Source organism: Bos mutus, chromosome 12 (genome assembly GCF_027580195.1).
Source record: "Bos mutus isolate GX-2022 chromosome 12, NWIPB_WYAK_1.1, whole genome shotgun sequence".
NCBI lineage: Eukaryota > Metazoa > Chordata > Mammalia > Artiodactyla > Bovidae > Bos > Bos mutus.
Window position 1 is genome coordinate 75,014,842 of NC_091628.1, and position 26,872 is coordinate 75,041,713.

Sequence of the window (26,872 nt, forward strand, 5' to 3'; positions counted from 1 at the left end):
GCTGGTGGCCTTCCCTGGTTCAGTAAACGTTGCATCAGACTTGACGCTTTGTTCTCAGACTTTAATACTTGAATGAGCCTGCAGGCTTGGTTTCCTTGAAAGGAATGAGATGGGCTTCCTAAGTGTGTTTTTAATGTTAGCACTTGTAGAAGGATGTTCACTGAGAAGCCCTTGTTTCAGGTTCTCAGAGGAGCTCCCTGATAGGAAAGATCTTTCAGCAGCAGGGCTGGGAAGAAAGAATGGGGAGGAGGGAGGCTGTTAGCGGTAAGCATCATGGGGATAGTGTATCAGGAGTTTGGGTTCTAAAGATCTGCACCTAAGAATTAATTGAAGCAAATATATCTCAAGGGAGGGGGAAAATGGTTTGTGGGGCCAGGACGGTAGACGCTGTCCTCCTGAGCTGGGGACTTTTCATCTTGCAGCTGAATCAATCCTCCAACTAATTATTTCTGGTTAACTTTTTATGGGTTTGTAAGACGTTCCTTTTGTTCAGGGTAATAAAGGAGCCATTGTTTGATCAGTGACTGACTAATTATGATAAGTAATTTGAAACATTCTTGATGAAACTTGTCTGTTAATTAGCATCAACAGCAAATGGAAGCTAGCAGGACAACAAAGTCTTAGTTGCATCCACCATCCCCTGGAATTGAGGCGTCTTTCTGTGGCGTGCCCAATAAACGGAGGCTGCCAATGGTTAAAAAATAACAAACAAGTGGGAAGGTCTGACTCACCATCAAGGAAAAGGCATTGTGAAGCCACACAAAGGAGCCCTGAGATGTTACAAGTGAGGGGGTGGGAAAGGACTATCAGCAGGGCGACTTGATCCTACTGCGCAAAGATAAGCGTGTGGTTTCTTTCTGTTTCTTTCTTTTTTCTTTAAAGCTTAGTTCCTAAATACATGCATCCCCTGCTGATCTGAACTCAGGCAGTTGTCGCTCAGTGGTGTCCCACTCTCTGTGCACGCCAGGCCTCCGTGTCCATCACCATCTCCCGGAGTTTACTCAAACTCATGTCCATTGAGCCAGTGATGCCATCCAACCATCTCATCCTCTGTCATCCCCTTCTTCTCCTACCCTCAATCTTTCCCAGCATCAGGGTCTTTTACAATGAGTCTGCTCTCTGCATCAGGTGGCCTAAGTATTGGAGCTTCAGCATCAGTCTTTCCAATGATATTCAGGGTTGATTTCCTTTAGGATGGACTGGTTGGATCTCCTTGCTGTCCAAAGGACTCTCAAGAGCCTTCTCCAGCAGCACAGTTTGAAAGCATCAGTTCTTCATCACTCAGTCTTCTTTATGGTCCAACTCTCACATCCGGACATGACTACTGGAAAAGCTATAGCTTTGACTATACGGACTTTTGTCGGCAAAGTGAACTCAGATACTGTTGATCAATAAAAGTGTGGAACTATGAAATTGCAGTTTGGAATTCTTGATGTTGTCTGACTATACTGTCATTATCATTAACACGGTTAATTTTTTAAAATAAACTCAATGGTACCTTTTCTTTTATGCTTGTAGATTTCTACCTGGACAAGGACTGGTACTATACCCACAGATAGGAGACAAATTGGATATTATTTGCCCCAAGGTGGACTCTAAAACTGTTGGCCAGTATGAATATTATAAAGTTTATATGGTGGACAAAGACCAAGCAGACAGATGCACTATTAAGAAGGAAAATACCCCTCTTCTCAACTGTGCCAGACCAGATCAAGATGTAAAGTTCACTATCAAGTTCCAAGAATTCAGCCCTAACCTCTGGGGTCTAGAATTTCAGAAGAACAGAGATTATTACATTATATGTAAGTATAATTCTATTCATTTATTTTATAGAAATTAGGATAAGCTAAATAGGTTTGTATCCATTTTTGTTTCCTTAAAATTATTACTGTGGCAAATAATTTGGTGGGAATCTTTGCTGAAAATTGTTCATTTTTTTTTAAAAGAAGCCTTAATTGAATGAAGGACCCTGTACTAGTAATACGCATTAATATAAATACCTAAAGAGAAAGAGCCTCCTAGAATTTTTGTAGCATTGAAATAAGTGGATATATTTGAATATACTCAGCATCTCTACTGACAAAACCATTTTTAAGAAACATTGGTGAGATTTTGATAGGTGAATCTTGTGCGATGACTTTTATCTTCATCCATCCATCCATCCATCCATCCATTCATTTCGTGTTTACTCTGTGGCAGAAACTGTGCATCAGTGCTAAGGCTTCAGCAGTGAGCAAGATGATAAAATGGTATCCATTCCTCAGGGAGCGTGCAGGTCAAAGGATGGGCGCTCCAGGCAACCACTGTCATACGTGGGCAGGCTGAAACCGGCTTTGGAAGAATAAGAATGAAGTTAGGTTTTTTCAATGAATTTCTTTTTTTTCTCCCCATATAATTAATTTGACACATCCTGTGTACCTCTTGGGGTCTATCTGAGCTCCTGCTGTTCACTCCTGAGGCTGTGAAATCCAGTGAGGCAGGCTGTGCCTAGTAGGTACAGGAGTTAGGTTGTTCCAGGCCTGGGGTATGTCAGCGCCCAGTCTGGGTGCCCAGGACAGCTGACACATCAGGCAAGCAGCACAGCCGTTTTCCTCGGTTTCTTTGGGAGTCTCCACTCAGTCGTCATGCTGGGCTCCACTTTGTCAGGGGCGCTGAGCTGCTGCCTGCTGGGAGACCGTCTCTGGGGGATCAGACTGAAACTCTCTTGGCTGCTCTTGAGAAACTGTAAAATCAACAATTCATTGACTACATATGAAGTACTCAATAATGTATTGTTTTCTGTTTTTTTATTACAGTCATTAGTAATTAAAACAAAGACGGTCATAACCGTCTAATCCTTGTCCTTTGCCGTGAACCTGAAATGCCACAGCGACGGAAAGCCTATTTTTAAACCAGCATAATGCAGAGAGTGGCTTAGGGAGAATAAGTAACAAAGAAAAAGGGAAAGTGGTGAATTACAGATTTAAAAGCAGAGTGATCATACAATGGAAGGAAAAGTGTTTTTGAGGGATGGGACAAGCAGATGGGGTGGTAATATGTATGAAATAAGAGGGAAATCTTTGAAAATGTAAAATAGTCATTAGGTAAAATAAATGGAAATCTTAAGCTTTTGGAAGTCCATCAGTGTCTTTAAAAAAAAAAAAAAAAAGACTTTTTAAAATAAGATTTCTTGTCGTTTAGTCTCTAAGTCATGTCTGACTCTTTTGCGACCCCATGAACTATAGCTCTCCAGGCTCCTCTGTCCATGGAATTTGCCAGGCAGGAATATTGGAGTGGGTTGCTGCTTCTTTTTCCCAGGGACCTTCCTGACCCAGGGATGGAACCTGGGTCTCCTGTACTGCAGGCGGATTCTTTACCTCTGAGCCATCAGGAAGCCCGACAATGTATATTACATGAGTTTAACTCCACATCCTTGCATCCAGCTAGTAGGCACCTTCATAACTAAGAGTATTAGTCCAGTCAGCATCATTACTGTATCCTGGTTTCTTTCCGTGGGTAGGAAGAACAGAAGTGACACTTGGAGCAGTTGTTCACAACCCCCAGAGAGGGACAGTCCCAGTTGCCAGGGGACCGAATTGGAACAGTCGTTCACAACCCCCAGAGAGGAACAGTCCCAGTTGCCAGGGGACCGAATTGGAGCAGTTGTTCACAACCCCCCGAGAGGAACAGTCCCAGTTGCCAGGGGACCGAATTGCAATTGGTGTTGGGTCGTTCCCTAGGTGAACTGATGCCAGGAGCCCTGAGACCTGGGTTCTAGTCCTGCTGCCTAAACTTAATGAGAAGTTACTTTATTTCTTTGAATTTTGATGTCTTCTGTAGGAAACGGCTTTTATTATTTTATTGTTCTTATTCCAGCTAACGGTGCAAGTCTCCAGTTCCAAACCATTTATGGCTGGATGCATACGTCTAGTCTAGAGTCTCTTGTCAGGGTGGCTCTTCTCCAATTGAATGGACAGGAGCCACCGTAAACTCTTTAAAGACACTGATTTGTAGTATTAACAGGTTTATAACACAGGCATCACACTTTTTTTAAGTTTTAGAAGTCAATATTAACTTTTAATTGGGAATGTATTTTTAAACCTACCAAGTATCCGCTGAGCTCCCCTAAGAAAGGACATGACAATGGTGTTCACCTAATTAGTTTTTCTCCTAGATGATTGTTTGCTTTGGCGTGGGGCAAAATTATATATACGGGTTTTCCTCATGTTGAGAACTGACTTTTTCCAGTGACCTGAGCCAGTCATTAACCCTGGGTTTAATTTGCATAATAAAATCTCCTAATCTTAAATCTTCCAAAGGTGAGGATATTGCAGCCGTTTGGTCTGTTTTTCATTATATTCTGATTCTTAATTGCCTCAAAGACAAACATTTTATATAAGCTACAGGTTTTTTTTTTTTTATCATATCTTTACATTTTTTTAAAAAGTTTATAAAATAACTCTCTGTTCTGAAGTGACCCATTGTCAAAGGAAGCCCAGTCTCAGAAAAACACTCCAGTGAATACTAGGCAAGCATTCCTAACTGTGTCCTCAGCCTTATTTGTGTCAAATTTATGCTTGGTTTCCAGTTTCTTTTTAGAAGTGATAACCCAGAAGGATTTGCTTGCTTCCAAATATCAAATTGGGAGTCATTGTCACTGATTTCTTTGGAATTGTTAAATAACTCACTTGCATTATCTCTGGGGCTTCCCTGGTGACTCAGATGGTAAAGAATCTGCCTGCAATGCAGAAAACTGGGATTCAATCCCTGGGTCAGGAAGATCCCCTGAAAAAGGGAATGGCACCCCACTCCAGTATTCTTGCCTGAGAAATCCCACAGAGCAGCCTGGGGGGCTACAGTCCGTGGGGTTGCAAAGAGTCGGACATGACTGAGCGACTAACACTTTCACTTTGTATTATCTGTGCCTTCCACAGCAGAGATTCAGCTTTTGTGGGCTTGTTAACCAGGATATTTCTAGACCTAAGCATGGTATGGGCTGCATAGTTGGTGCTTAAGAGTTATTTATTTATGTATTTGTTTTTATTTTTTATCAATAGTTATTCATGAAAAGAGAAGAATAAATAAATGGCTGAAGGATTTGAAAAGTTAAAAAAAAAGGGGGGGAATTAGTAATTCAGAGCTGAATGAATCAGTAGTTTTGGTGTGGAGGCCCTTTGCAGTATTAACCCTCAGGAAGGTCCCTTGGGTTGGTCAGCCAGCCACAGCGTAAAATCTTGCAAAATACCTGCAAAGAGGTTTTCATCACACTACCAAAACCCTGTGAGTCATAGACAGTGACAATGAATGCCCTTGTGTGGATAATTTTTAAGTGAACCATGCCCACAGCCCAGCTGTTAGGAGGAACACCATCCGCCCAGGGCACCTCCCAATTTACCCTTGAGTGGTTGGTACGTTCTTTTACCGCAAACGCATAGCCAAGATGTGGATTTGTGGAACAGTTTAAAAGGCATCATTTCTAACGATTGTTTGATTGATTAAACGCTGTTCTGTAACTCCACCCTGCTGTGTTCACAGTGGTCCTTCGGAAAGCCACCCCTCGGGAAAGTCTTCCCTGAGAAACGCTGAATGAATTTGAATGAGTCACCATTTCATAGGCCCATCATGGGTTTCATTCTCCAAAACAATTTTTTTTTAATGTTATCAGAGCATATAAAATTGGAAAGCTCCTCAGTCAGCTTTGCTATTTTTTAGGCATAAGCTCCACTTCTGAGCAAAATTGCAAAATAAATTAAAATGTTTGCACACAAATATAAGGAAACACCATTCTTAAAGAATCAAAACAGAACAGCAGATTCCATTCCTGTATTTTTGTGGAGTGTTTTCCTTTTTGTTTTTGGTTTTGGGTTTCCTTATTTCTGGGAGTAAGTGTAGCAAGTGGCACTAAATATACTGAATAGAGACTTCCCTGGTGGTCCGGGGGTTAGATTTCATGCTGCCAGTGGAGGGGGTGCAGGTTCGATCCCTGGTCGGGAAACTAAGATCCTCCCTGCTGAGTGGTGTGGCCAAAAGATTAAGGATACATATACATAAACGAAAAATAAAATATGCTGAATGTACTATAAGCCCTTTCCCTAGCAAAATCATTATGGGAAGTTTCAGATGTCCTTCTACACATAGATTTATTTTAGAATATATGTGTGGTCTCTGCAGTTGATTATGGGCTTTAGTTGATGAGTTATTTACATGATAAAGGTGGCAAAAGCTGTATTTCCCTCACGGAACATTATCAAGTTCAAGAGTATGACAGTATGAACCTGTCACTTATCCGACTTTGGGGTAAGGATTTATGTCTGATACCTGGCATAGAATTACCTTGCATATAAACTCAAGAATTAAATGCATTTTTATTTTTAACTTAGAACTCCTGGCTTCATAGACTGGTGTGCAGTCCACGGGGTCGCAAAGAGTTGGACACGACTGAGCGACTGAACTGAACTGATTGGCTTCATCATAGAATGCTCGTCGACTCTTTGCAACCCTGTGGACTGTAGCCCCCCAGGCTCCTCTGTCTATTGGATTCTCCAGGCAAGGATACTGGAGTGGGTTGCCATTTCCTTCTCCTGGGGGATCCTCCCAATCCAGGGATTGAACCTGCATCTCCTGCCTTGGCAGGCGGGTTCTTGACCACTGAGCCACCTGGGAAAACCCAGTTGGGAGCTTGGGAGTCAGGCACAGCTGGGTTCTCGAATGCCCCTCAACAAGGAACTGAACCAGTCCCTGCCTCAGGCCCCTGTCTGTCAGCTGGGGATGATGTGCCTTTAAGTGGGGTGCTGTATGTGAAGTGCTTACCATGGCGGGCCCCCAAGTAAGCACAGCTGGGGGTCTCTAGGGGAGAGGCAGGGGGCGGAGGGATGTGAGAGGCAGGAGATTAAAGGCAAGCCTGTGCGCTCCTGTGAGCTGGCAGACGGGGAGGATGCACTCCAAAAGTGTCATTTATTTGAAAAACCATCCACAAAATGAAACTCCAGAGACTTTACAAGTTTCAGTAATGCTGCATAACTTAATTATAAGACCTTCCCTCTTTTTTGTCTTCTTGGAGTGTTATAAAAGTTCTTTTGTCCTTGGGCTTTCCTTACTGAGAAACATGCATTTATGGATCTTTGTGTCGGAGGAACTGCCCAAGCTTGTTAGCAGATCCTCTGTAAGACCCAAAAGAGACAGACTGGGCGGAGTCTTCTACACGTATAATCATCTCCCACTTAGCATCTCACCAGCCTTGCCAGGTCCGTTTCTCTATTCCCTGTTACACAAAGGAGATGCTGTATTTATTGATCATTTCCACAGCATCCCAACGTGGTATACATGTTCTTCTAGAGAAAACGTAGTCATCACGGTTGCCTCATCACTGAGACGAACTGAGACCATACTTCCTTTCACATGGTCATGGTCTGACCATGAGAGCATCGTTTCTGTTATTTTTAACGTAACATAAAATCCTTTTATGACCGTATTGGATGCACTCTCGCGGAGTACATCAGTAAGACTCCTTGTTCAATTTAATATGAATAAAGCTTAAATTCTTTATAATTTCAGGAATAAAATCTCAACTTCTGCTTCATTGGAGCTTGTGCTGGGAAATGCCTGGCTTGCAGGTCTGATGGAGTCATGGCCATTGGGGTATTTATCCCGTATCTCTTGGGATTTAGGAGGATTAGGCTATTGTAGGTTGAGACTCTGTTCATGTTCAATGGCGTCACCTAGGCGGTAGTGACAGCTTATCTTATTTAAAGCTAGACAGAGATTGTCCTCTGAGCACCATTCCTTTTTCCGAAAATAACCTATGAACGGACAAGATGACTCTGGTCCTTAAAGCAATGGGGAGAGACTAAAAGCCTCTCATGTAAAATAAGAATACATGAGGAGTGAAGGCAATTCCTTGGAAAAAAAGAATTATTTAGGAATTGCTCAGAATAAAACTGCCTTTACTGTTTCATAAATTACATCTTAATTTCCCTAGCACCTGTATTTATAGCTTTTGCAAAGTTTACTTAGACTTGTAAATAATTGAACAGTCCTGGAGACTCTGTGGAAGCATGAGGACGCATTTCTTTCTTAATAGCCTTTAAATATTTATCATGAAAATCAAAATTTAAAGCAAAATAAAGTACTTCAAGAAATAGCCAGGAGGCATTAGACAGACATGAAAAGATTACTTGGCAAGAACTTATTTATATCATTCTTAAGAGTCCCGGGTTTGTTCCTGATTGAAATCTCAGGCTCTGGTGTTTGATCACTTACAAGAAAGTGTGATGGCCTCACACACTCTGTCACTGTGCAGTCTCAAAACACAGGTGACAGGAATTTTGATCACCGTGAGAAAACAGAAACTTAGGACGTGTGTGTGGTTTAGTGCAGTTCACACGGCCCTGCAGCGTCAGGGGCGAAACTGAGACCAGGGCTTTCAGCCCCTTGGACCAGCATCGTTAGATGGTGACAGTGCTCCTCGGGGTTGTCAGGCACATACCTGCGTACAGATGGAGAGGAAAGACAGTCTACAGCCAGAGCGTCCTACATACCGGGACACACGTGTCACATACACAGTGACAGCAGAGAGAGCGTATGTACATACAGAGTGCATGCATAGCAGTAGCAGGCATGGATACCCAGACGCCCAAGCAGGGGTGCTCACCACGGATACCCAGAGACCTCTGTGCTTGGATCAGACGTGTCGGACCAGAGGTGCTGGCCTGTGTTGTGTAAATGTGCAACTACCCTCAGGCTTCCCTGGTGGCTCAGATGGTAAAGAATCTGCCTGCAATGCAGGAGACCCGGGTTCCATCCCTGGGTTGGGAAGATCTTTGGAGAAGGGAATGGCTACCCACTCCAGTATTTTTGCCTGGAGAATCCCCATGAACAGAGGAGCCTGGTGGGTTACAGTCCCAAAGAGTCAGACACAACTGAGCGACTAAGCATAATCACAGTGATGGCTAGCTTCAATCATATGCCCTGAAATTGACCTACGAAAATTCTGTAGAGCAGTAGGAAAGGAGAAAAGGCCACTGGTTAACCGTGGTGGTAGTGGCAATTTGTCAGATCTTCAGAATTTTCATTTTTCTTTTTAGAGCTACTATCAGTCAGTTCCATTTCTCCAGTAAGACGGAGCTTTGTGTTTTATCAAGTACAGTTGACCCTTGAACAGCACGGGATGAACAGGTTGGATCCACTTACATGCAGATTTTTTCAGTAGTAGCTATTCCAGCACCTTAGGATCTGCTGTTGGTTGAATTCAAAGATATGGAAGAACCACGGGTATGGAGGGCCCACCGTAAACTCTACTGCTTGGGGGTTGGGACCTCGAACCCTCACGTTGTTCAAGGGTGCGGTGTACTTTGCCTGTCAGTGAGAAGTGGCTAATAGTAAAATTAAAAATAATAAAGAATCTCTCAAGTGTACACAAGAGGTAATAAGAGACTTCAAATTTTCTTAGCCAAGTACAAGCGTACAGTTTGTGTGGATGGAGGGATGGATGGAGGCATGGAGGGATGGATAGAGAAATGGATGGAGAGAGGGGTGGAGGAATGGATGGGTGGATGGATGGGTGGATGAATGGATGGAGCAAGGGATGGATGGAGGGGTGGATGGAGGGGTGGATGGAGGGGTGGAGGGGTGGGTGGGTAGGTGGATGGATGGATGGAGGGAGGGATGGATGGGGGGGATGGATGGAGGGGTGGATGGAGGGGTGGAGGGGTGGGTGGGTAGGTGGATGGATGGATGGAGGAAGGGATGGAGCAAGGGATGGATGGAGGGGTGGATGGAGGGGTGGGTAGGTGGATGGATGGATGGAGGAAGGGATGGAGGGAGGGATGGATGGAGGGGTGGATGGAGGGGTGGATGGGTGGGTGGGTAGGTGGATGGATGGATGGAGGAAGGGATGGAGGAGGGATGGATGGGTGGGTGGATGGAGGGGTGGGTGGGTGGGTGGGTAGGTGGATGGATGGATGGAGGAAGGGATGGAGGGGGGATGGATGGAGGGGGTGGATGGAGGGGTGGGTGGGTGGGTGGGTAGGTGGATGGATGGATGGAGGAAGGGATGGAGGGAGGGATGGATGGAGGGGTGGATGGAGGGGTGGATGGGTGGGTGGGTAGGTGGATGGATGGATGGAGGAAGGGATGGAGGGAGGGATGGATGGATGGGTGGATGGAGGGGTGGGTGGGTGGGTGGGTAGGTGGATGGATGGATGGAGGAAGGGATGGAGGGAGGGATGGATGGGTGGGTGGATGGAGGGGTGGGTGGGTGGGTGGGTAGGTGGATGGATGGATGGAGGAAGGGATGGAGGGAGGGATGGATGGGTGGGTGGACGGAGGGGTGGATGGGTGGGTGGGTAGGTGGATGGATGGATGGAGGAAGGGATGGAGGGAGGGATGGATGGAGGGGGTGGGCAGGCAGAACCTCTGGCAGGAGCACAGTTGACCGCTTCACAGAGGAGCCGGGCTGTGTGTCGTTAAAGACCGTCTTGCTTTGCAAATGGCTTTTTGCCTTGGTGGAGTAACCCAGTGTCATCGTTCCTGATGTTAAACCAGGAAGTTAAGGACGCAAACATGTGGGAAATGTGGCTTCTTGGAGTCTAGGACGTGTCCCCTGAATGGAATTAGGTTCACGTGTAGGGCAGATTCAGACAGGGCACTTTATCGGGGTTCCTGCTGGTCTCTAGGCGGTCAAAGCAAATAACATCATGTCCGTCTGAGCTTTTATGCATTTTCTCATCTGCAGTGTTATGTTCTAAACTGTCAGCAAGCATTAATTCAGTCTCTGGTGAAGCCCTACCACCCAGAGATGAACTCTGCCTCAGATGGAAGTTTTCCACTTCAGTGCCGCAGTCTCCCAATTACTGGGTCATTAATATCATTGCCTGTGATTAGGGACGAGCAGGAGGCTTGTGGGCTGTGCCTGCCCCACCATGAACTTTTTACTCTGACCCTTCACTATCTAGAGGTTTCCACATCTCCACAAAGATATTTTAATAATGAAGACCGTTAAACACTCAGGAGTGGTCTAGAAATCGTGTGCTGGAAATAATTCGCCAAACACACGCTTCTTCGTGGCCAAAATGTTTTTATTAGATATTATCACTCTCTCTTGACTGGAAAGTCTCATTTTTATAAAAAAAAAAATTCAGAATGCCAAAGCAAAGCTAATATAGACAATAGGGCATTATGTTTTATCTTTAGAACTCTGACCTCATTCTTTTTTTAATGTGAGTTTGGTCATTCTATTGAAGTGATCATCTGGCCCCCTAATTTTTTTTTTGAACCACAGCCATGGCAATGAGAGTCTGCAATCCTAACTAACCACTAGGCCACCAGGGAGTTGGCACCCTATTTTTAAAATGTGATTCCTCTGTTGAAGTAGATTTTGGCCCATATTAAGGTTGACTGTCGCATGTAGAAGGTGATTATTCTTTTACTGTTAGCGATCACATTCTTTCAATTCTGAATCATTGTGACACTCTCTTAAAGCACACTTGATGCAAAGCTTTTTCTTTTTTTAAAAAATCCTGTTGAAATTTTTGTTTTGCCTAATGAGAGATCCTACCTGCATAAATCATTATCACTTGGAGCAATAAAATTTTAGACTCTGAAAGGAATGCTTTCCCACAACAGAATTTATGAAAAATCAAGACATCAAGGTGTTGCAAGCCATATTTTGAGGAAAATAAAGTAAGCCACTCATAAAGGACCCCATGTATTTAAGCCTGCCTCTTGTAAAAAGAGGGGACTGGTGATTTATTTCCAGGACTGTTTGATCTTTCTCAGCGAAATGTCAGAGCAGCCGTTGAGCCTGGGAGGTATTTCTGTCATCGACATATACCTGCGATGTGTACCCACGCTTACACACACACATTCACTTCTTCTCCTTTTCCCATTTTCTTCCACTCTGGTTTTTTGTGTAGTCAGTGACTGTTCAGGGCTGTCTCATCAAAGGTGACTATGGCTTTTAGCATCTTCAGTGATTGTCCCACCTTGGACTTTGTATATACTTCCTCATGGTGAAGGGGTCTTATGAGTAAGCTGTGATGAAATCTCTTATGCTCTGATGGTCATATTTATTGTTTTCAATTATTACTGTTCCCTCGATTGGCTGAGTTCTCTCAACATCCAAGTCTCATATGACGTAGGAGATATAATAACATATGTTGGCACCTTTAGACTCAGTTCTAAGTGGTATCTTTGCATCTTCCCTCTTTCCCCAAAGAGTAATATTAGAAAAGTAATATGTCATACAATCTTTTAGTGAACACACAAGCAGAAGCAGTTCACTAAACTGTTTCAAGGTTGTTACATTTTTCAAAACTCTCATTACTGAGTTGTCAGTAGAATATCCTATCTCTGTTCATGGTGAACATTTAAAATTGAGAAAATAAAATTATACCATTTTATGCAAGAGCATTCATTTATACTGGATACCCACATCTGTTGATACATGCATGCTACGTTGCTTCAGTCGTGTCTGACTCTTTGAGACCCCATGGACCATAGCCCGCCAGGCTCCTCTGTCCATGGGATTTCCCAGGCAAGAATACTGGAGTGGGTTGCCATTTCCTCCTCCAGGGGATCTTCCTGAGCCAGGGATCAAACCCACGTCTCAAGTCTCCTGCATTGCCAGGAGGTTCTTTACCACTAGCGCTACCTGCGAAGTAGGTATCTTTACTTGTATCTTTACTTGTATTTTAATATGGGAGGAGGGGCTAAATTGTGACTCTGGTTTTTAAATCATTTTTCCAAATCATTCTGTCTAGTGGAGAAACTAACTAAATGTGTTGTATAGAAGTCACTGGGGCTAAGCCAGTTATTACCTCCAAATACCTGATTTACTGTTTTAAAAGGTCAAAACACACCCAGAATGATGTGGGGTTAAGTTCAAGTGACTCTTCCCATCATTACTGAAACAATGTTTCCTTGGGTGAAAAATGCACACATCCTGTATCTTCCTTTGTATTTTTCTTCCTTCAAATCGAGACTTTTAGAAATATCTATAAAACTTTCACTCTAAGATCAGGCATTCTGGGATGAAATGCCATATGACTTGAATTAATGCTGAACTTTTTTTGATACTGCGCCAAGCAAAAATAGTGAGGACCTTGGAAAACCATGGTGGTGTATTCGCCATTCCTTTAACTATAAAACCACAGAGGAAAGCATATAAAAAAGAAGTTAGAAGTGATGTTTTTTTCACCTTCCTTTTGACACATTATGCAGATGTTTTTGTTTTATTAGTTAAAGCAAAGGGCAAGTTCCTTTTGGCATTTAGTGATTGTTATCATTTCCATATTTAGAATTTTTCTTCGAAGTTGGCATATTAAAGGATAACTCTGATAATACCCAAGGCATTTAACTACATTGAGTTCTAGAAACTGAATCCCTGTGTCTTTTATAGTTTGAATATACATCATATGTTTTGAATTTGAATTCATGTCAGGGCGCGAAATAGGTAGATCTTAGCTCCCTGGGTTGTATGTTCATATTAAGTAGTTACACTTTTCTCAGCCTTCTGGTTTTCAACTTACATAGCTCAGTTCTTTTTTTTTTCCTTTTAGAAACTCAAAGTTTTGCCCACTGTCTGGAAGGAAACCGTCGCCCCGTCCGCGTGTCACATGTATTTTAGTGACACCGCTTTACTTTTCAAGTTTCTCACTTGGTTTTGCTTCTTTCGGTTCCTCACTGTGCCAGGTAGCAGGTTTCAAGTTCTTCCAGTTCTTGAGTTGAGTTTCGGGAGACCCGTGTGTAGAAGGGCTGCCCAAAGAAACCAAAATTAGCAGGGCCAGCATCAGATGACACAGCGTTCGCCATTAGTCCCAAGAAGACGATGCCGACAGAGGATTTTCATAAAATGCTCTTTGTTTCATAACCAAATAAGAGCAAATTACATCATGTGCGGTTTTATATGGACACAAAGTTTTTATTCTTACTACAAAACTGAACTCTCTCACTTCCTGACCCTGTATGCTTATTATCTGTCTCTTTGGTGCATCTCTCTGATGAGAAAAGGATTTGCTTTGGGGATGTCCATCAATCCCCTCTTCCCCGCTCCCCACTCCATCCCAGTCCCATCCCAGTAAGCTCCATTTTAAAATGGTCTAGGGCCTCCCTGGCGGCCCAGTGGCTAAGACGCTGTGCTTCCACTGCAGAGGCGAAGGTGTGATCCCCGGTCAAGGAACTGAGATCCCACAAGCTGAGAGGTGTGGCCATGAAAATAAACACAATGTATGACATACCCTGCATAGGATATCTCGATGTTTCATTCTTTCCATCCTAACCTAAAAATGATGGATGTGCTTCGTCGGAAGGCGCCCACTCTGTAGAATTTCTTGGTGCTGACCTCTCTGTGCATGGGACTGACCCAAGTATGCGTAGGCACGCAGCCAGCAGTTAATTCTCCATCCAGTTACCGAGGTGGAAGACTGAAATAAAAACAGCAGAGATCCAGGACTCCAGCTCACCCTCCCCCGGGTGCAGAGCCATAACCACCAAGTGAAGACACATTAGAATGTGATAGGACTTCCTCTCCGTGGGCACAGTCCAAAAACACAGCCAGAAATGCAGTCTGCCTTGCCCACTGGTTCTCCTCTGTTACTCAGATCACCAGCACGCTGCCTACCTGCAGCAAGGGAGAAACTGCAGTTAAGTCCGCGTACAAATACACGGGCAGGTACAGATGTTCACCGAGCAGTTTTCAAAGGTGAAGAGAACTTTTAGGCGATATGAACTCAGGGTATTCCCCTCCTCCGCCGCTGAGCCATGATCTCCACCCACTTAAAATCAGGCCCCGGGGGAACAAGCGAGTGATTTCAATACAATAGCTCGGTGCAATTAGATACCAGAAGCAAAAGCTTTTAAAAGCAGGCTATAAAATGCCCATGTATCTTTATGAACCCTCCTTTCTAACTAGATAGAGATACTCTTCTGATAATTTTTGATTCGATAAAATCTAGTTTTTCTCTGAGTCAAGGGGGGAAAAAACTCTGGGCACTAAAAGCTTAGATATAACAATGTTACTTTTTCTCTGTAAATGATTAAATGCAATTTCATCCATTTAGTTCAGTCATACTATGATTGTGGTGGCATTAGATGATGCTGGTTGAGAGATGCAAAGAAAAATTAAGTAGAATGAGGTTAGCAATTTATTTTTACCTTCTCCCAGTTAAAAATTCCCAATACATTCAAATCAACAATAACAATAATTGCAAAACTGTCTCCTGAAGTAGAAGTAGATTTTACTCCCAAGTCTTAGCACTTGTTCTATTTCAAAGTCAGCCACTAAGCCTTTTAAAGCTTGTTGGTGACTAGCTGTTGCAGCAGAAATCAGAATATTAATCTTGAGGCTTTATTTCAGAGTTCGTGGCCAATAATGAGGTGTCATCAGGTCAGAAGACTTTCAGCTGTGCCATTTCTCAAGGTTGGGGACGTAGGGAGGGCAGGGGACACCTCTAGAATTAGGACCACATGCCCTACATTCCTTGATAAGAAGGTCCTGAGGAACACAGACATTAGTTTTCACTGTGAGATTAAATATAAAATAAGTTGAAGTTACTCGAGTTATTTTATAACTGAACTTGCTGTGAAGTTTACCGTCTGAAGTTTCCATTGGTACTCACATCTTAAAACAGGGTTTTCCCAGACAGCTTACATCATTCCTAACTCAAGGCAAAAATCCTTTCGTGGTGGAACATATAACTGTATTCTTTTTTTTTTTTGACCGAGCTGCATGGTTTGTGGGATCTTAGTTCCCTGACCAGGGATTGAACTCGGGGTCTCATCAAGGAGAATGTCAAGTCCTAACCACTGGACTGCCAGGGAATTCCCTCTTAACTGTATTTTAAAGTTTAGCCCCCTTTTATTTTTTTAAGTTTTTGCTGGAGTACAGTTGCTTTACAAAGTTGTGTTAGTTTCTACTGGACAGCAAAGTAAATCAGCTATACATACACGTATATCCCCTCTTGTTGGGATTTCCTTCCCATCTAGGTCACCACGGAGCTTTGAGTATAGAGTCCCCTGTGCTGTACAATGGAGTATCAATAGCGTCTATGTGTCAGGACCTACTGTACAGCTCAGGGAACGCTGCTCAGGGTTACGCAGCAGCCTGGATGGGAGGTGAGTTTGGGGAGAATGGATACCTGTAAGGCTGAGTCCCTTCGGGCTTCACCTGAAGCTGCCACAACACTGTTAATCGACTGTACTCCGATACAAAATGAAACGTTAAAAAAAAAAGCAACAGGGTATATGTATCAATCCCAATCTCCTAATTCATCCCACCCACCCCCCACTTCACACCCTTTTAAACAGCCAAGTATTGGGATGCTAAAACAAACATTAGGAATGAAATTTTCAATATCTTCTAGTAACTTTGCGACTTCCAAGTGGACTTAGAGGGAAGGGATGCAGAGCCCAGAGTGGAGAGAAGAACCTTCCGCGGTCACAGTCTTCTGCTCCTGGCCGCCCTCCACCCTCATCCCCAACCCCCACCCCAGCAGTGGCCTCGGCCTCAAGAACTCAGCCAAAGCTGCATCTTCAGGTTTCCTTCTGGGACTCTCCAGGGCTTGAGGGTTTTTTTTTTCCCCTCCCCAAGGAATAAAAATGTCCTCAGTTGGAGATGCAAAGCAGTCTTCTGCTACAACACAGTTTCTGCCTGCCGTGTATAGTTTGTGGATGCTAAATTATAGACGGCCTTTTGATTTGAATACTTCTGGAGTTCTTTACGTTTAGGGGCTCCTCAGACATCACTTTGAGTAAACCAAAGGGAGGTCTCCACGGAGGCACTGGTATTCAGAGAAGGCACTGACCTATAAATTAAAATCAAAAGAAAAGTCACTCGGATTACATGCGCCCCTCCTGCTTCCAAACTGACAAGTGGAGGTCGGCTGTAGTTTCTGCGTCTGTAGATGCGGTTCTGAATGTTATTCACCAGTGACTTTTCTCTGCTGTGACTTGTCTATCCTTTTTTTTTACTTTTAGACCTGAATCTTTGATCGTTTTACATCAAGGTTAAAATAAATAAATCTATATTCCTTCCCCTTACCTGTTTTTTTTTTTTCTTCTTCTGTGTATCAACCTTCAAATCTTATTTTTATCATTTGTCAGCTCAACGTTAAAGTTTTAGCAAGAAATACTTAGTCATTGAACTTTGCATTGGAGTGTATTTATGTGTGTATGAATTAGAAAAGATGAGAATTCCACTTCAGTTAAGTAACTAAACCTTTGAGACTGTCAGCCAGATAAAGACATCAGCTTTTCACCATTTTTTCTGTATAAAAACATATCCTAAATTGAGAAAACGCAAGTGACAATTATAGTTCTGCTCTGATATTGCTCAGAAAGAGTGCCTGCTCACACTTACCCATACTATTCTAGGCCTTTGGGAGGAAAAGATACTTTGAAATTTAAGCCCAGGTTTGGAAAAAACAAAAGGGAAAGAAGACAGAAAATGGAAAGAAAAAATAAAAATTTTTTTAGAATCGCCAAAGCATGCAAGCCTCTTAGGTATTTATTCTAACTTATCTTCCAAACATTTTCTCAGACATCTACAAGAGGATACTATCTACTTTTTACTCTTAAAAAAAAATTATCATGGTAATTTTTGTCCAGTTTCCCAGGAGAAACTCAGTATCAGCAAGAACAGAAGAGTAAGATATGATTGTAAGCCTGGACTTTAAGGAAGCACTCAGATAAGCAAAGAGATATTTATACACACAAGAGGCAGCCATTGTTATTAAGGAAAGGAGTGAAAGTAAAAGTCAGTAACTCGAGAACACAAAAGCGAGTCAACCCGGGCCTTCTTTTCCAGCTCAGGTAATTATCCACAGCATACATATTTCTATGCACACCTGTCCAGATTTGTCTGCTGCCCTGCCGTTTGGGAAACAAACAGCCCATTAAAAGAATGTCATTGGATGTATTTTTAACAGAAAGTCTGTCCCCTTTTCAGTACTTTTAAAAGTATAGAGTTAGTAGGCACGACTTTGTTAATTAGAGAAGGGAGACTACTGTGAGGGTCCAGTGGTTAGGGTCTGGGCTTACCGTAGGGGCCACAGGTTAGAACCCTGGTCAGGGAACTAAGATCCAGAATGCCACACAACATGACCGAAAAAGGAAAAAAAAAAAAAGAGAGAGAGAAAAATAATAGAGAAGGATTTATACGGCAGAATTGGATGTGAAACATTTGTGTTCCCTGCCCTTGAACTGTGGAGGAATAGAAGTGTCTAAACGTCCACCTCCTTTTCTCGTCTGGAGCTTGACCTGTAATTTAAATCCTGTCCCTCAGCAAGTTAGCTAGCAGCCTGTCTTTTTTCGGCTTTAGTTACAATGCTCTTCAGAGAACTCACTGTCCTAAAGAGATAGACCTTTGTCTTCAAATAGAGTAGGGCATGGATTGCTGGGGGAAAAAAAGACATCCTGCCTTCCCCCTCCTGCTCGAGGTGGAAAGGGAATCGAGCTGGTGGACCTGAACCATGTCCTTGCCTTATGTCCTGAGCTGCCCCGGGCGACTCGCAGAGCAGTGGGCACGTGTGGGTACCTCTGTCCACCCAGAGTTCTGCACCAGGGAGTCTGGTTGATGAGTCTGGCCAAGGTCGATGGTGGTGGTAATAGCGCATCCATTCATTCGAGTTGAGTACAAAATGATGGAGGAGGAAAACTCCAGAGCTGGAAGATGTGAATTCTACTACAACCTCTTAAGCTCCAGAAAGGCTGGGGAAAGAAAAAGGGGCGTGGGAGTCTCCTCTCTGAGTGTTTATAGAACTTGGACGCTTGACAATCAGGGAGCATCAAGGTAATTGTTCTTGAGGCAGGAAATCAGTAGTAGAGGAAGCAGGTGCTGGGTGATGATTACCACGGTTTGAAATTACCGTATTTACTGTACTGCTCTTTGGAGGCTGAACTCCAAAATAGTCAGCTTTTGGAAGATGCCGTTCCTTTTATCTACAGACTCAGACGAAATCCGTTGATTATAAAGGGAGGAGAAAGCGCTTGAGTCCATTGGAGACCAGAGGTCATACGTGCGGCGGTGTGGATGGCATCATCGCTCTTTGTTTCTTTATTTTTTTCGTTTTGCCTTTCAGCATCCCATACTTTCAGCAAACCTGTGACTAAGAGTGAATTCTTATTTTCCGAATTGTTTTCAGACATTTCATGTTCATGTAAACTTGGCTTATTGATTTCCTGATTTTTTCTTTATTTTTTTGTTTTGTCCATTTTATTTTTGATCAGCTACATCAAATGGGTCTTTGGAGGGCCTGGATAACCAGGAGGGAGGGGTGTGCCAGACAAGAGCCATGAAGATCCTCATGAAAGTTGGACAAGGTAAAAACCGTCTGCTGATTCACGGAGCCTCTGATCTGGTTGGGCCCCCAGCTAGTATGGCTGCCCCCAAGGCTGCGCACACGCACCTCCACTCACTCTTCCGCTTAGTTTCCAAAGCAAAGCTTTCTGCGCACCTCGAGCCACTGACCGATTTCCTTAAGTTGATGCAGCCCATTTCTTTTTATTGGAGACACTTCTAAAAGTTGAGGTCAGCCAGGTTCAGTGTCTATGGCCATGTCTGTATCTGCAGATAGATTTTTCCTTCTTCAAGGCAAAACACCCCCTTTGGCTCACAATGAAAATTTCCAGAATGCAAACTAAAGTTTCTGCCATTTTGCCCCTTTCTGCCTCTCGACTACCGAAGACTTGTGTTCACTGAGCCTTTTCACACAGAGATGACCTCTTGTGCAGAGAGAATTATTCTTCTAATTAGAAATTGGGGTAGTAGTCAGTCAACTTGCTCAGTTAAATTAAAATGTCATCTGCAATGTTCTGCCTGCCAAATGCAAGAATCCCTATAGTTTCCACAGATGGCCTCACTAGCTAAACCTCTGAAATAACTAGTAGAACTGTTGTGCTTTCAAAGGAAAAGTATATTCTTGCATCTCACAGTACTTTGCGTAAAGAATCTTATGTTCATTGCTATTCGTGCCTCTTGAGATTTAGATCCAGCTCCTCAAGGTAGATGCCGTCAGATCTCTGTGCTGTAAGTAATTGCTTGTTTTTCATATAGATGCAAGTTCTGCTGGGTCAACCAGGCGTAGTGATCCAACGAGGAGGCCGGAACTCGAAGCTGGTACAAGTGGAAGAAGTTCAACAACAAGTCCCTTTGTCAAACCAAATTCAGGTACAGCAGCGTGACTTGCGCGACTGGCCTGTGTGTGCCACTGTTACTGTGTACCACGCTTACTGTGTTGCACGCAGCGGGGAGTACCAGAGTGTGGCGGGTACTTCTGCCCCAGAATGTGAACTTGAACTTCCCACAGCCAGTAATCTTTGCTCTCGGTTAGTTGTTATTAATTACCCAATCAGAATACAATAATTCAGTCCCACGCAAAGTCTTAGATTCAAGAGAGCAGAATCCATCAAATCTCAGCACCAATTATTAGCACTGCTCTTTCAGATCAAAGTTATTTTCATTGGCTGACACTTTATCATGCTGGTTGCAACACTAGCTTCAAGCCAGTGTTAATGTATATATAATTAAGGCTCTAATGCCTCATCTAATTATATCTAATCCACAGAGAGCCTGATTGATCCTCTTCTACATTTAAGGTGGTAACATCTTAAAATGTTGCACAATGCTACATTTTTCAGGTGGTTTCATCAAATTTCTTTCTTCCACAAATTCAGTGTAAAATGAGATATTAAAGGGAGTGCTGGCAAAAGTTTAGAATACTGGATAAAACTGACTGTTGTGTAACTTCGCTTTTTTAGCAGTCTTTGAGCAAATAGCTATGTGTTTGTTACCACTGGAATGAACTTGTTGTGTGGTGGTCGCTGAGCAGACGTCAGATCCGCACGCCTGGTTGGTAGTCGCACGAATTTAGCATCTGTAGCAATATTCCATCTCTTTCCAAGCGTCAAGGAGGGAAGTTGTTATTTCTAACTTTCAATGACAAGATGTGTCAAATTCTTATGACAAACTGATAAATGGATAATATAATGATGCCAGGCAGTTTTTTAGTGCTTAACATTTGGGTTGGCAGTCTGTTCCGTGTGAGAGTTTCTACTGCCTTCCAGATATATTTTAAGTGTAAATCAAGTAATACAAACGAGTTACGGGTTGAACGTTTTCCCAGGTCCCATCCCTCTTCGCGAGCACTCCCGCCATTCTGCGGGGGGGCGGGGCTTGTCCTTAATGACAGGGGGTTTGGAGATTCCCAGGAAGCCTCGGGAGCCAGAAGGCGGTCCAAGAGCCGTGCCGCCTGAGCGGCAGACGCTGACCTGAAGACCTGGCCACTTCCTTTCCTGCGCCCTGTGGTGGCTGCAGGCTGGCTGACCTGGGTTGAGACGTGGGGCAAGATCAAGGGCTGCCTGTCACAGCCCGTTCTCGCGGCTGATGGATGATGATGTATGGAAGGGAAATGAAGCAGTCTGGGAGCAGCATCAAAGCCCCACCTGGAGTCCCGTCTCCCCCCAGGGCTGGCTTCTGCCATTTGCATTTAGCTGTTTTGTTTTGTTTTGTTTTTAACTGAAGTGCAGTAGTGGCTCGCTGGTTTTAAAAAAAAAAAAAAAATCTGCCTGCCAATGCAGGAGATGCAGGTTCAATCCCTGGATCAGGAAAATCCCTTGGAGAAGGAAATGGCAACTCATTCCAGTATTCTTGCCTGGGAAATCCCATGGACAGAGAAGCCTGGTGGGTTACAGTCCATGGGGTCGGCAAAGACTCACAGGACTTAGTGACTAAACAAAACATAATTATCATGCCGTGTTACTTTCAGGTGTATAGCACAGCGATCCAGGTGTGCATATATGCTCTTTGTCAGATTCTTTTCCCTTATAAGTTACTACAAAATACTGAGTATCGTTCCCTGGGCTATACAGGATTTTATTGTATTGTTAGTTGCTCAGTGGTGTCTGATGCTTTGCAACCCCATGGACTGTAGCCCACCAGAGATTCTTCAGGGAAGAATACTGGAGTGGGTTACCATTTCCTTCTCCAGGGGATCTTCCGGATCCAGGGATGGAACCTGGGTCTCCTGCATTGCAGGCAGATTCTTTACCTTCTGAGCCACCAGGGAAGCCCACAGTAGGTCCTTGTTGGTTTTCTAGTTTATATATAGTAGTAGTTGGTCAATTCCAATTTTCTGATTTACCCTTGCATTTGGCTAATAAACAAGGTGTGCTTTACCAGAGTCTAGCTGCCAGGGAAATGTTCCCCCGCTGAGTTTTACCACCTGGACACCACCATCCCCGCCCCCCCATTCCCCAGCAGCTCTCCAGACCCCCCCTGGGGACAGCGCTGACTCTTCTGACTGCTCTTCCCACCCCCATTCTCCCCACAGGTTCCAGCACAGACGGTAGCAGCGCCGGACATTCTGGGAGCAATATCCTCGGTTCCGAAGTGGCCTTATTCGCAGGGATAGCTTCAGGATGCATCATCTTCATCGTCATCATCATCACGCTGGTGGTGCTGCTGCTCAAATACCGCCGGCGGCACCGCAAGCACTCGCCGCAGCACACGGCCACGCTGTCGCTGAGCACGCTGGCCACGCCCAAGCGCGGCGGCAACAACAACGGCTCGGAGCCCAGCGACATCATCATCCCGCTAAGGACCGCGGACAGTGTCTTCTGCCCCCACTACGAGAAGGTCAGCGGGGACTACGGGCACCCGGTGTACATAGTCCAGGAGATGCCCCCGCAGAGCCCGGCGAACATTTACTACAAGGTCTGAGCCTCGGCGGTGCCTTCGCTTCCCGGAGGAAACTTACTGTCCCCGCTGCTGCCCGCCGAGGGTCCGAGACCCCCTGTGTCTGCGACGGACTGACGCGCAGCGGGGAGCGGGGACACCCCTTCTCGGAAGAGCCCCGTGGAGTCGGACAGCTTACTAGTCTGTAGCGTTTCGGCCGCGGTGACGGAGGATGCGTCCCGCCCGTCGGAAGACTCGCGTAGAAGATGTGCGCGCGCGCCCCGCCCCTCTCCTCCTCCGGGTACCACTGGGTACCACGAGCGCGCGCGCCCGCGGGCCTCCGCAGGAGCCGGGAGACCGAGCGGCTGGTGGGCAGGAGCGAGAGCTGGGAGCATCCCAGGCCCCTGGGTCGACCGGGCCTGGCGGGGCCGCCCTCTGCCTCGGGCGTGGCCCCCGAACCCCACTCCTGAGCTGCACCCCGGACTTGTCTTGTCGCACAGACTCTGGCTGCGTGAGGCCTCGGGAGACCGCTGGCTTCTAGTCCTCACTGTTGCACACGCTCTGTCATCCAGGGCTCTGCAGGCCTTCACACGAGATCCCCCCCTTCCCCCAACACCACACTCGCATTACTCACGGGACATTAACGTTGGGCGTCTCCTACTCCATCCTTCTGCAACAACAGCCGCAGCGAAAGGGGCCACACGTTGATAGGAATGGCGTTTGCAGGTAAAAAGGAGCCTTCCAGCCAGATGCTCGGCTGTCAGCCCAGGAAGACGAGGAGTTTCGTGAGAAGGGGGCGTGGGGGAGACGCAAAGGCTGTCTGTCTGCAAAGGCAGTTCCGTGCTGCCGCCTCTGAAACAAGATTTGGGAAGGGAAAGCCCCAATTAGAGAGCACAGCACTTTGGTTTTGCTAAGATTTTTAAGAGGCAAGTAGGAGACACAACGACACACACAGTAGATTAGGGTGCATTTGAAGGAATTCACTCTTATCAAATAGCAATGCACAGGAATAATGAAATAAATAGTCCCTCTCTAGCCGGGTGGAACAAAGGGGCATTGTTGGTAGAGGACCAGGCTTGGAGAGAAGGGTGATTCGGGCAGGACTTTCTTGGTACTGGCAATAGACGTACAGCTGTGAAGCTGTAGGGAAGTCGTCGGTCTGCTTTGGATGTTGTTTAAAGCGGACCCAGCTGCTATACTTACCACATTTTATTAACACAGGGAGAGCCTTTAGGAGAATAGCAGAGAGCCAAATCTGACCTAGAAGTTTAAAAAGCCAAAGGTCACACGGGCTGTAATTCCATCATCATAGACATTATTAAGGCATCTTCATATCCGAAAGGAAGGTCAGATCCCCCTACCCCCTCATTGCCCCTCCCCTGCCACCCCCTCTCCTCATCTCGCCTTGTGACACTTTGGTTTATGGTGGTGCCACCCTGGCCTCGGGGCGAGGGGTGGGTACTGAGCGAGACTGCAGTCCCGGGTACTGTGTCGGGGTGAGGCACACACGGCAACCCTCCTAGGAGTCCCGAGGACCCAAATGATGATGATGTCCAGGGAGGAGAAGGAAGGCAGGATGTGTTTATAATAGGTATATAGAACACAAGGGATATAAAATGAAAGAGTTTTACTAATATATATTTTAAGATTGCACACAATCCACACCAGAAGATGTGAAACTCATTTGTGGTGATTAAGTGGTCTCAAACGCTCCGTGGTGGTTTTTTTTTTTTTTTTTCAATTGGACTGCTACTTCTGGGAAAAACGACATTACTCCAAAAATAACAATAATGGGAGCAAACACAAAAATAACCAAGTCCTCTGAAGGCATGTCACGTCACCATAGATTAGGAAGTGCAAGCCCCAAATACCAGGAAATCAGTGTTCACTGCATCGTGTTTTCAACAATGAGAAGATGTGCCGGCCTTTAGCTTCTGTGCTGTGTTTTCCTTGCCTCATGGGCTGAAGTGTTCGCTAGAATCCACCGGGTCACGTCCAGGGGGCTTCAGCTGAAAGTTCAGCCTGAACCCCTTCCTTCCTCGCTCCCCCCTCCCCTCGCCCCTTCCCTGCTGGGAAAAGAATCGAGTAAACAGGAAACCTACTTTTTATGTGCTATGCAAAATAGACATCTTTAACATAGTCCCGTTACTATGGTAACACTTTGCTTTCTGAATTGGGAGAGAAAAAAAAAAGAAATGAAGCAACAGCATTTTAAGGTTCTCAAACCTCCAGTGAATACCTGCAAAAATGAGTTATCACAGAAATTCTTCTTCTTTCTACTCCCTGAACCTGAAAATGATGTTGGTCCAAAGTGCGTGTGTGTTTGTGTGAGTGGGTGTGTGGTATACATGTGTACATATATGTATAATATATATCGACAGTATATATTATATATATCTATATCATATTTCTGTGAAAGGTTGCCATGGTGACCAGCCACAGTACATATGTAATTCTTTCCATCACCCTGGCCTCTCCTGTACGTGCATTCATATAAGGTTTTCTTGTAAGCCATCAAAAATTGACCTTTAGGATGGGGGAGAGGGGCGAGTAGGGGAAAAATGGGAAACAGTCTGATTTTAATGCAATTGAAGGTGTGCGTCATCAGTTGGCTACATTTTGAGTATGTGCTAAACTGTGAAAAAAAATCAGATGAGTTGATGAAGAGTTGCCTGCAGGCAGTTGACAGTAGTCTGTGCGTCTGTTTTGTGTGTGGTGCAGAATATGACAATCTACCAACTGTCCCTTTGTCTGAAGTTGGTTCAGCTTTGGAAAGTTACTGTAAATGCCTTCCTTGTATTCTCATCCCTAGTCGCCTGACTTTGGAATTTGCACCATAATGTTCAAGTGAAGATGCTGTAAATAAGTTCAGATTTTACTGTATATGGATTTGGGGTGTTACAGTAGCCTTATTCACCTTTTTAATAAAAATACACATGAAAAACAAGACAGAAATGGCTTTTCTTACCCAGATTGTGTACATAGAGCAATGTTGGTTTTTTATAAAGTCTAAGCGAGATGTTTTGTATAAAATCTGAATTTTGCAATGTATTTAGCTACAGCTTGTTAAACAGCAGTGTCATTCCCCTTTGCACTGTAATGAGGAAAAAAAAATGGTATAAAAGGTTGCCAAATTGCTGCATATTTGTGCCGTAATTATGTACCATGAATATTTATTTAAAATTTCGTTGTCCAATTTGTAAGTAACACAGTATTATGCTTGAGTTATAAATATTTTTTCTTTCCTTTGTTTTATTTTGATAGCCTGTCATAGGTTTTTTGATCTGCTTTAGTTCCACATTGCAGTTAGCCCCCAGCCAATGAAGTCACGTTCCAAACCTGTTTCAAACTGAATTTGTTCTTAAAAAAATAAAATATTTTTTTCCTATGGAAAAAGCGCCTTCAAAGTATTTTCCTTTCCTGCTTGTTTTCTTTTCCTTTGGCTTTTTTTTCTGTTGGTTATTTTAATTTGCCTCCCATGTTTCTCTGTGAGTGCAGTTACCCAAACCCTTCTGCCCAATAGGCGTGCACGCGCCCATTTTTCAAACCAGGCCGTGCGCACAGCGGAAAGGTTCACCTTGCCCCACACTGCTGCGTGAGCCCCGTGGTTTCCCCGTAAAACTTCTGAACTCAGTTTTAGTGTCAGGTTTTACATGGACTCCTCTTTATCCTGAGCAGTTTGACCTGCGCAGTGTGAAAACAGCCGTGAGGAAAAGAGAGACTTCTACAAACTATTTTTATCTATTTGGCTGCACTGGGTGCTGGTTATGGCTCACAGGACCTTGCGTTGCATCTCGGGGGCTCTTAGTTGACACATGTGGAGTCAAGTTCCCTGACCAGAGATCGAACCGGAAATGAAATGAGAGTCACTCGGTCGTGTCCGACTCTTGTGACCCCATGGACTGTAGCCTGCAAGGCTCCTCTGTCCATGGGATTCTCCAGGCAAGAATACTGGAGAGGGTTGCTATTTCCTTCTCCAGGGGATCTTCCCCACCCAGGAATCAAACCCGAGGCACTGCAGGCAGATTCTTTCCCGACTGAACTATGAGGGAAGCCCATAGCTTCCATGGAACCAGAGCCCCCTGCATTAGGAGAGCAGAGTCTTAGCCACTGGGCCACCAGGAAAGTCCCAGAATAAGGACTTTTATTCCAACCTTAGTTCCGGATTGATCTGGTTTCCATTCAAACAGAGCAGTTTGCTTCCCTTTCCTTCACAAAATAATCCCG

General features: G+C 44.5%; 1 protein-coding gene across 1 annotated transcript in view; it reads left to right on the forward strand.

The window, feature by feature from the left end:
• Window positions 1-24,418, forward strand: part of EFNB2 (ephrin B2) — a 48,944-nt gene extending 24,526 nt beyond the window's left edge. Inside the window, exons 2-5 of the mRNA XM_070380759.1 lie at window positions 1,519-1,802; window positions 19,201-19,293; window positions 20,027-20,140; window positions 22,302-24,418. Coding sequence (XP_070236860.1) covers window positions 1,519-1,802; window positions 19,201-19,293; window positions 20,027-20,140; window positions 22,302-22,690 — 880 coding nt within the window. The 3' untranslated portion in view covers window positions 22,691-24,418. The remainder of the gene's footprint in view (window positions 1-1,518; window positions 1,803-19,200; window positions 19,294-20,026; window positions 20,141-22,301) is intronic.
• Window positions 24,419-26,872: the final 2,454 nt, after the last annotated feature.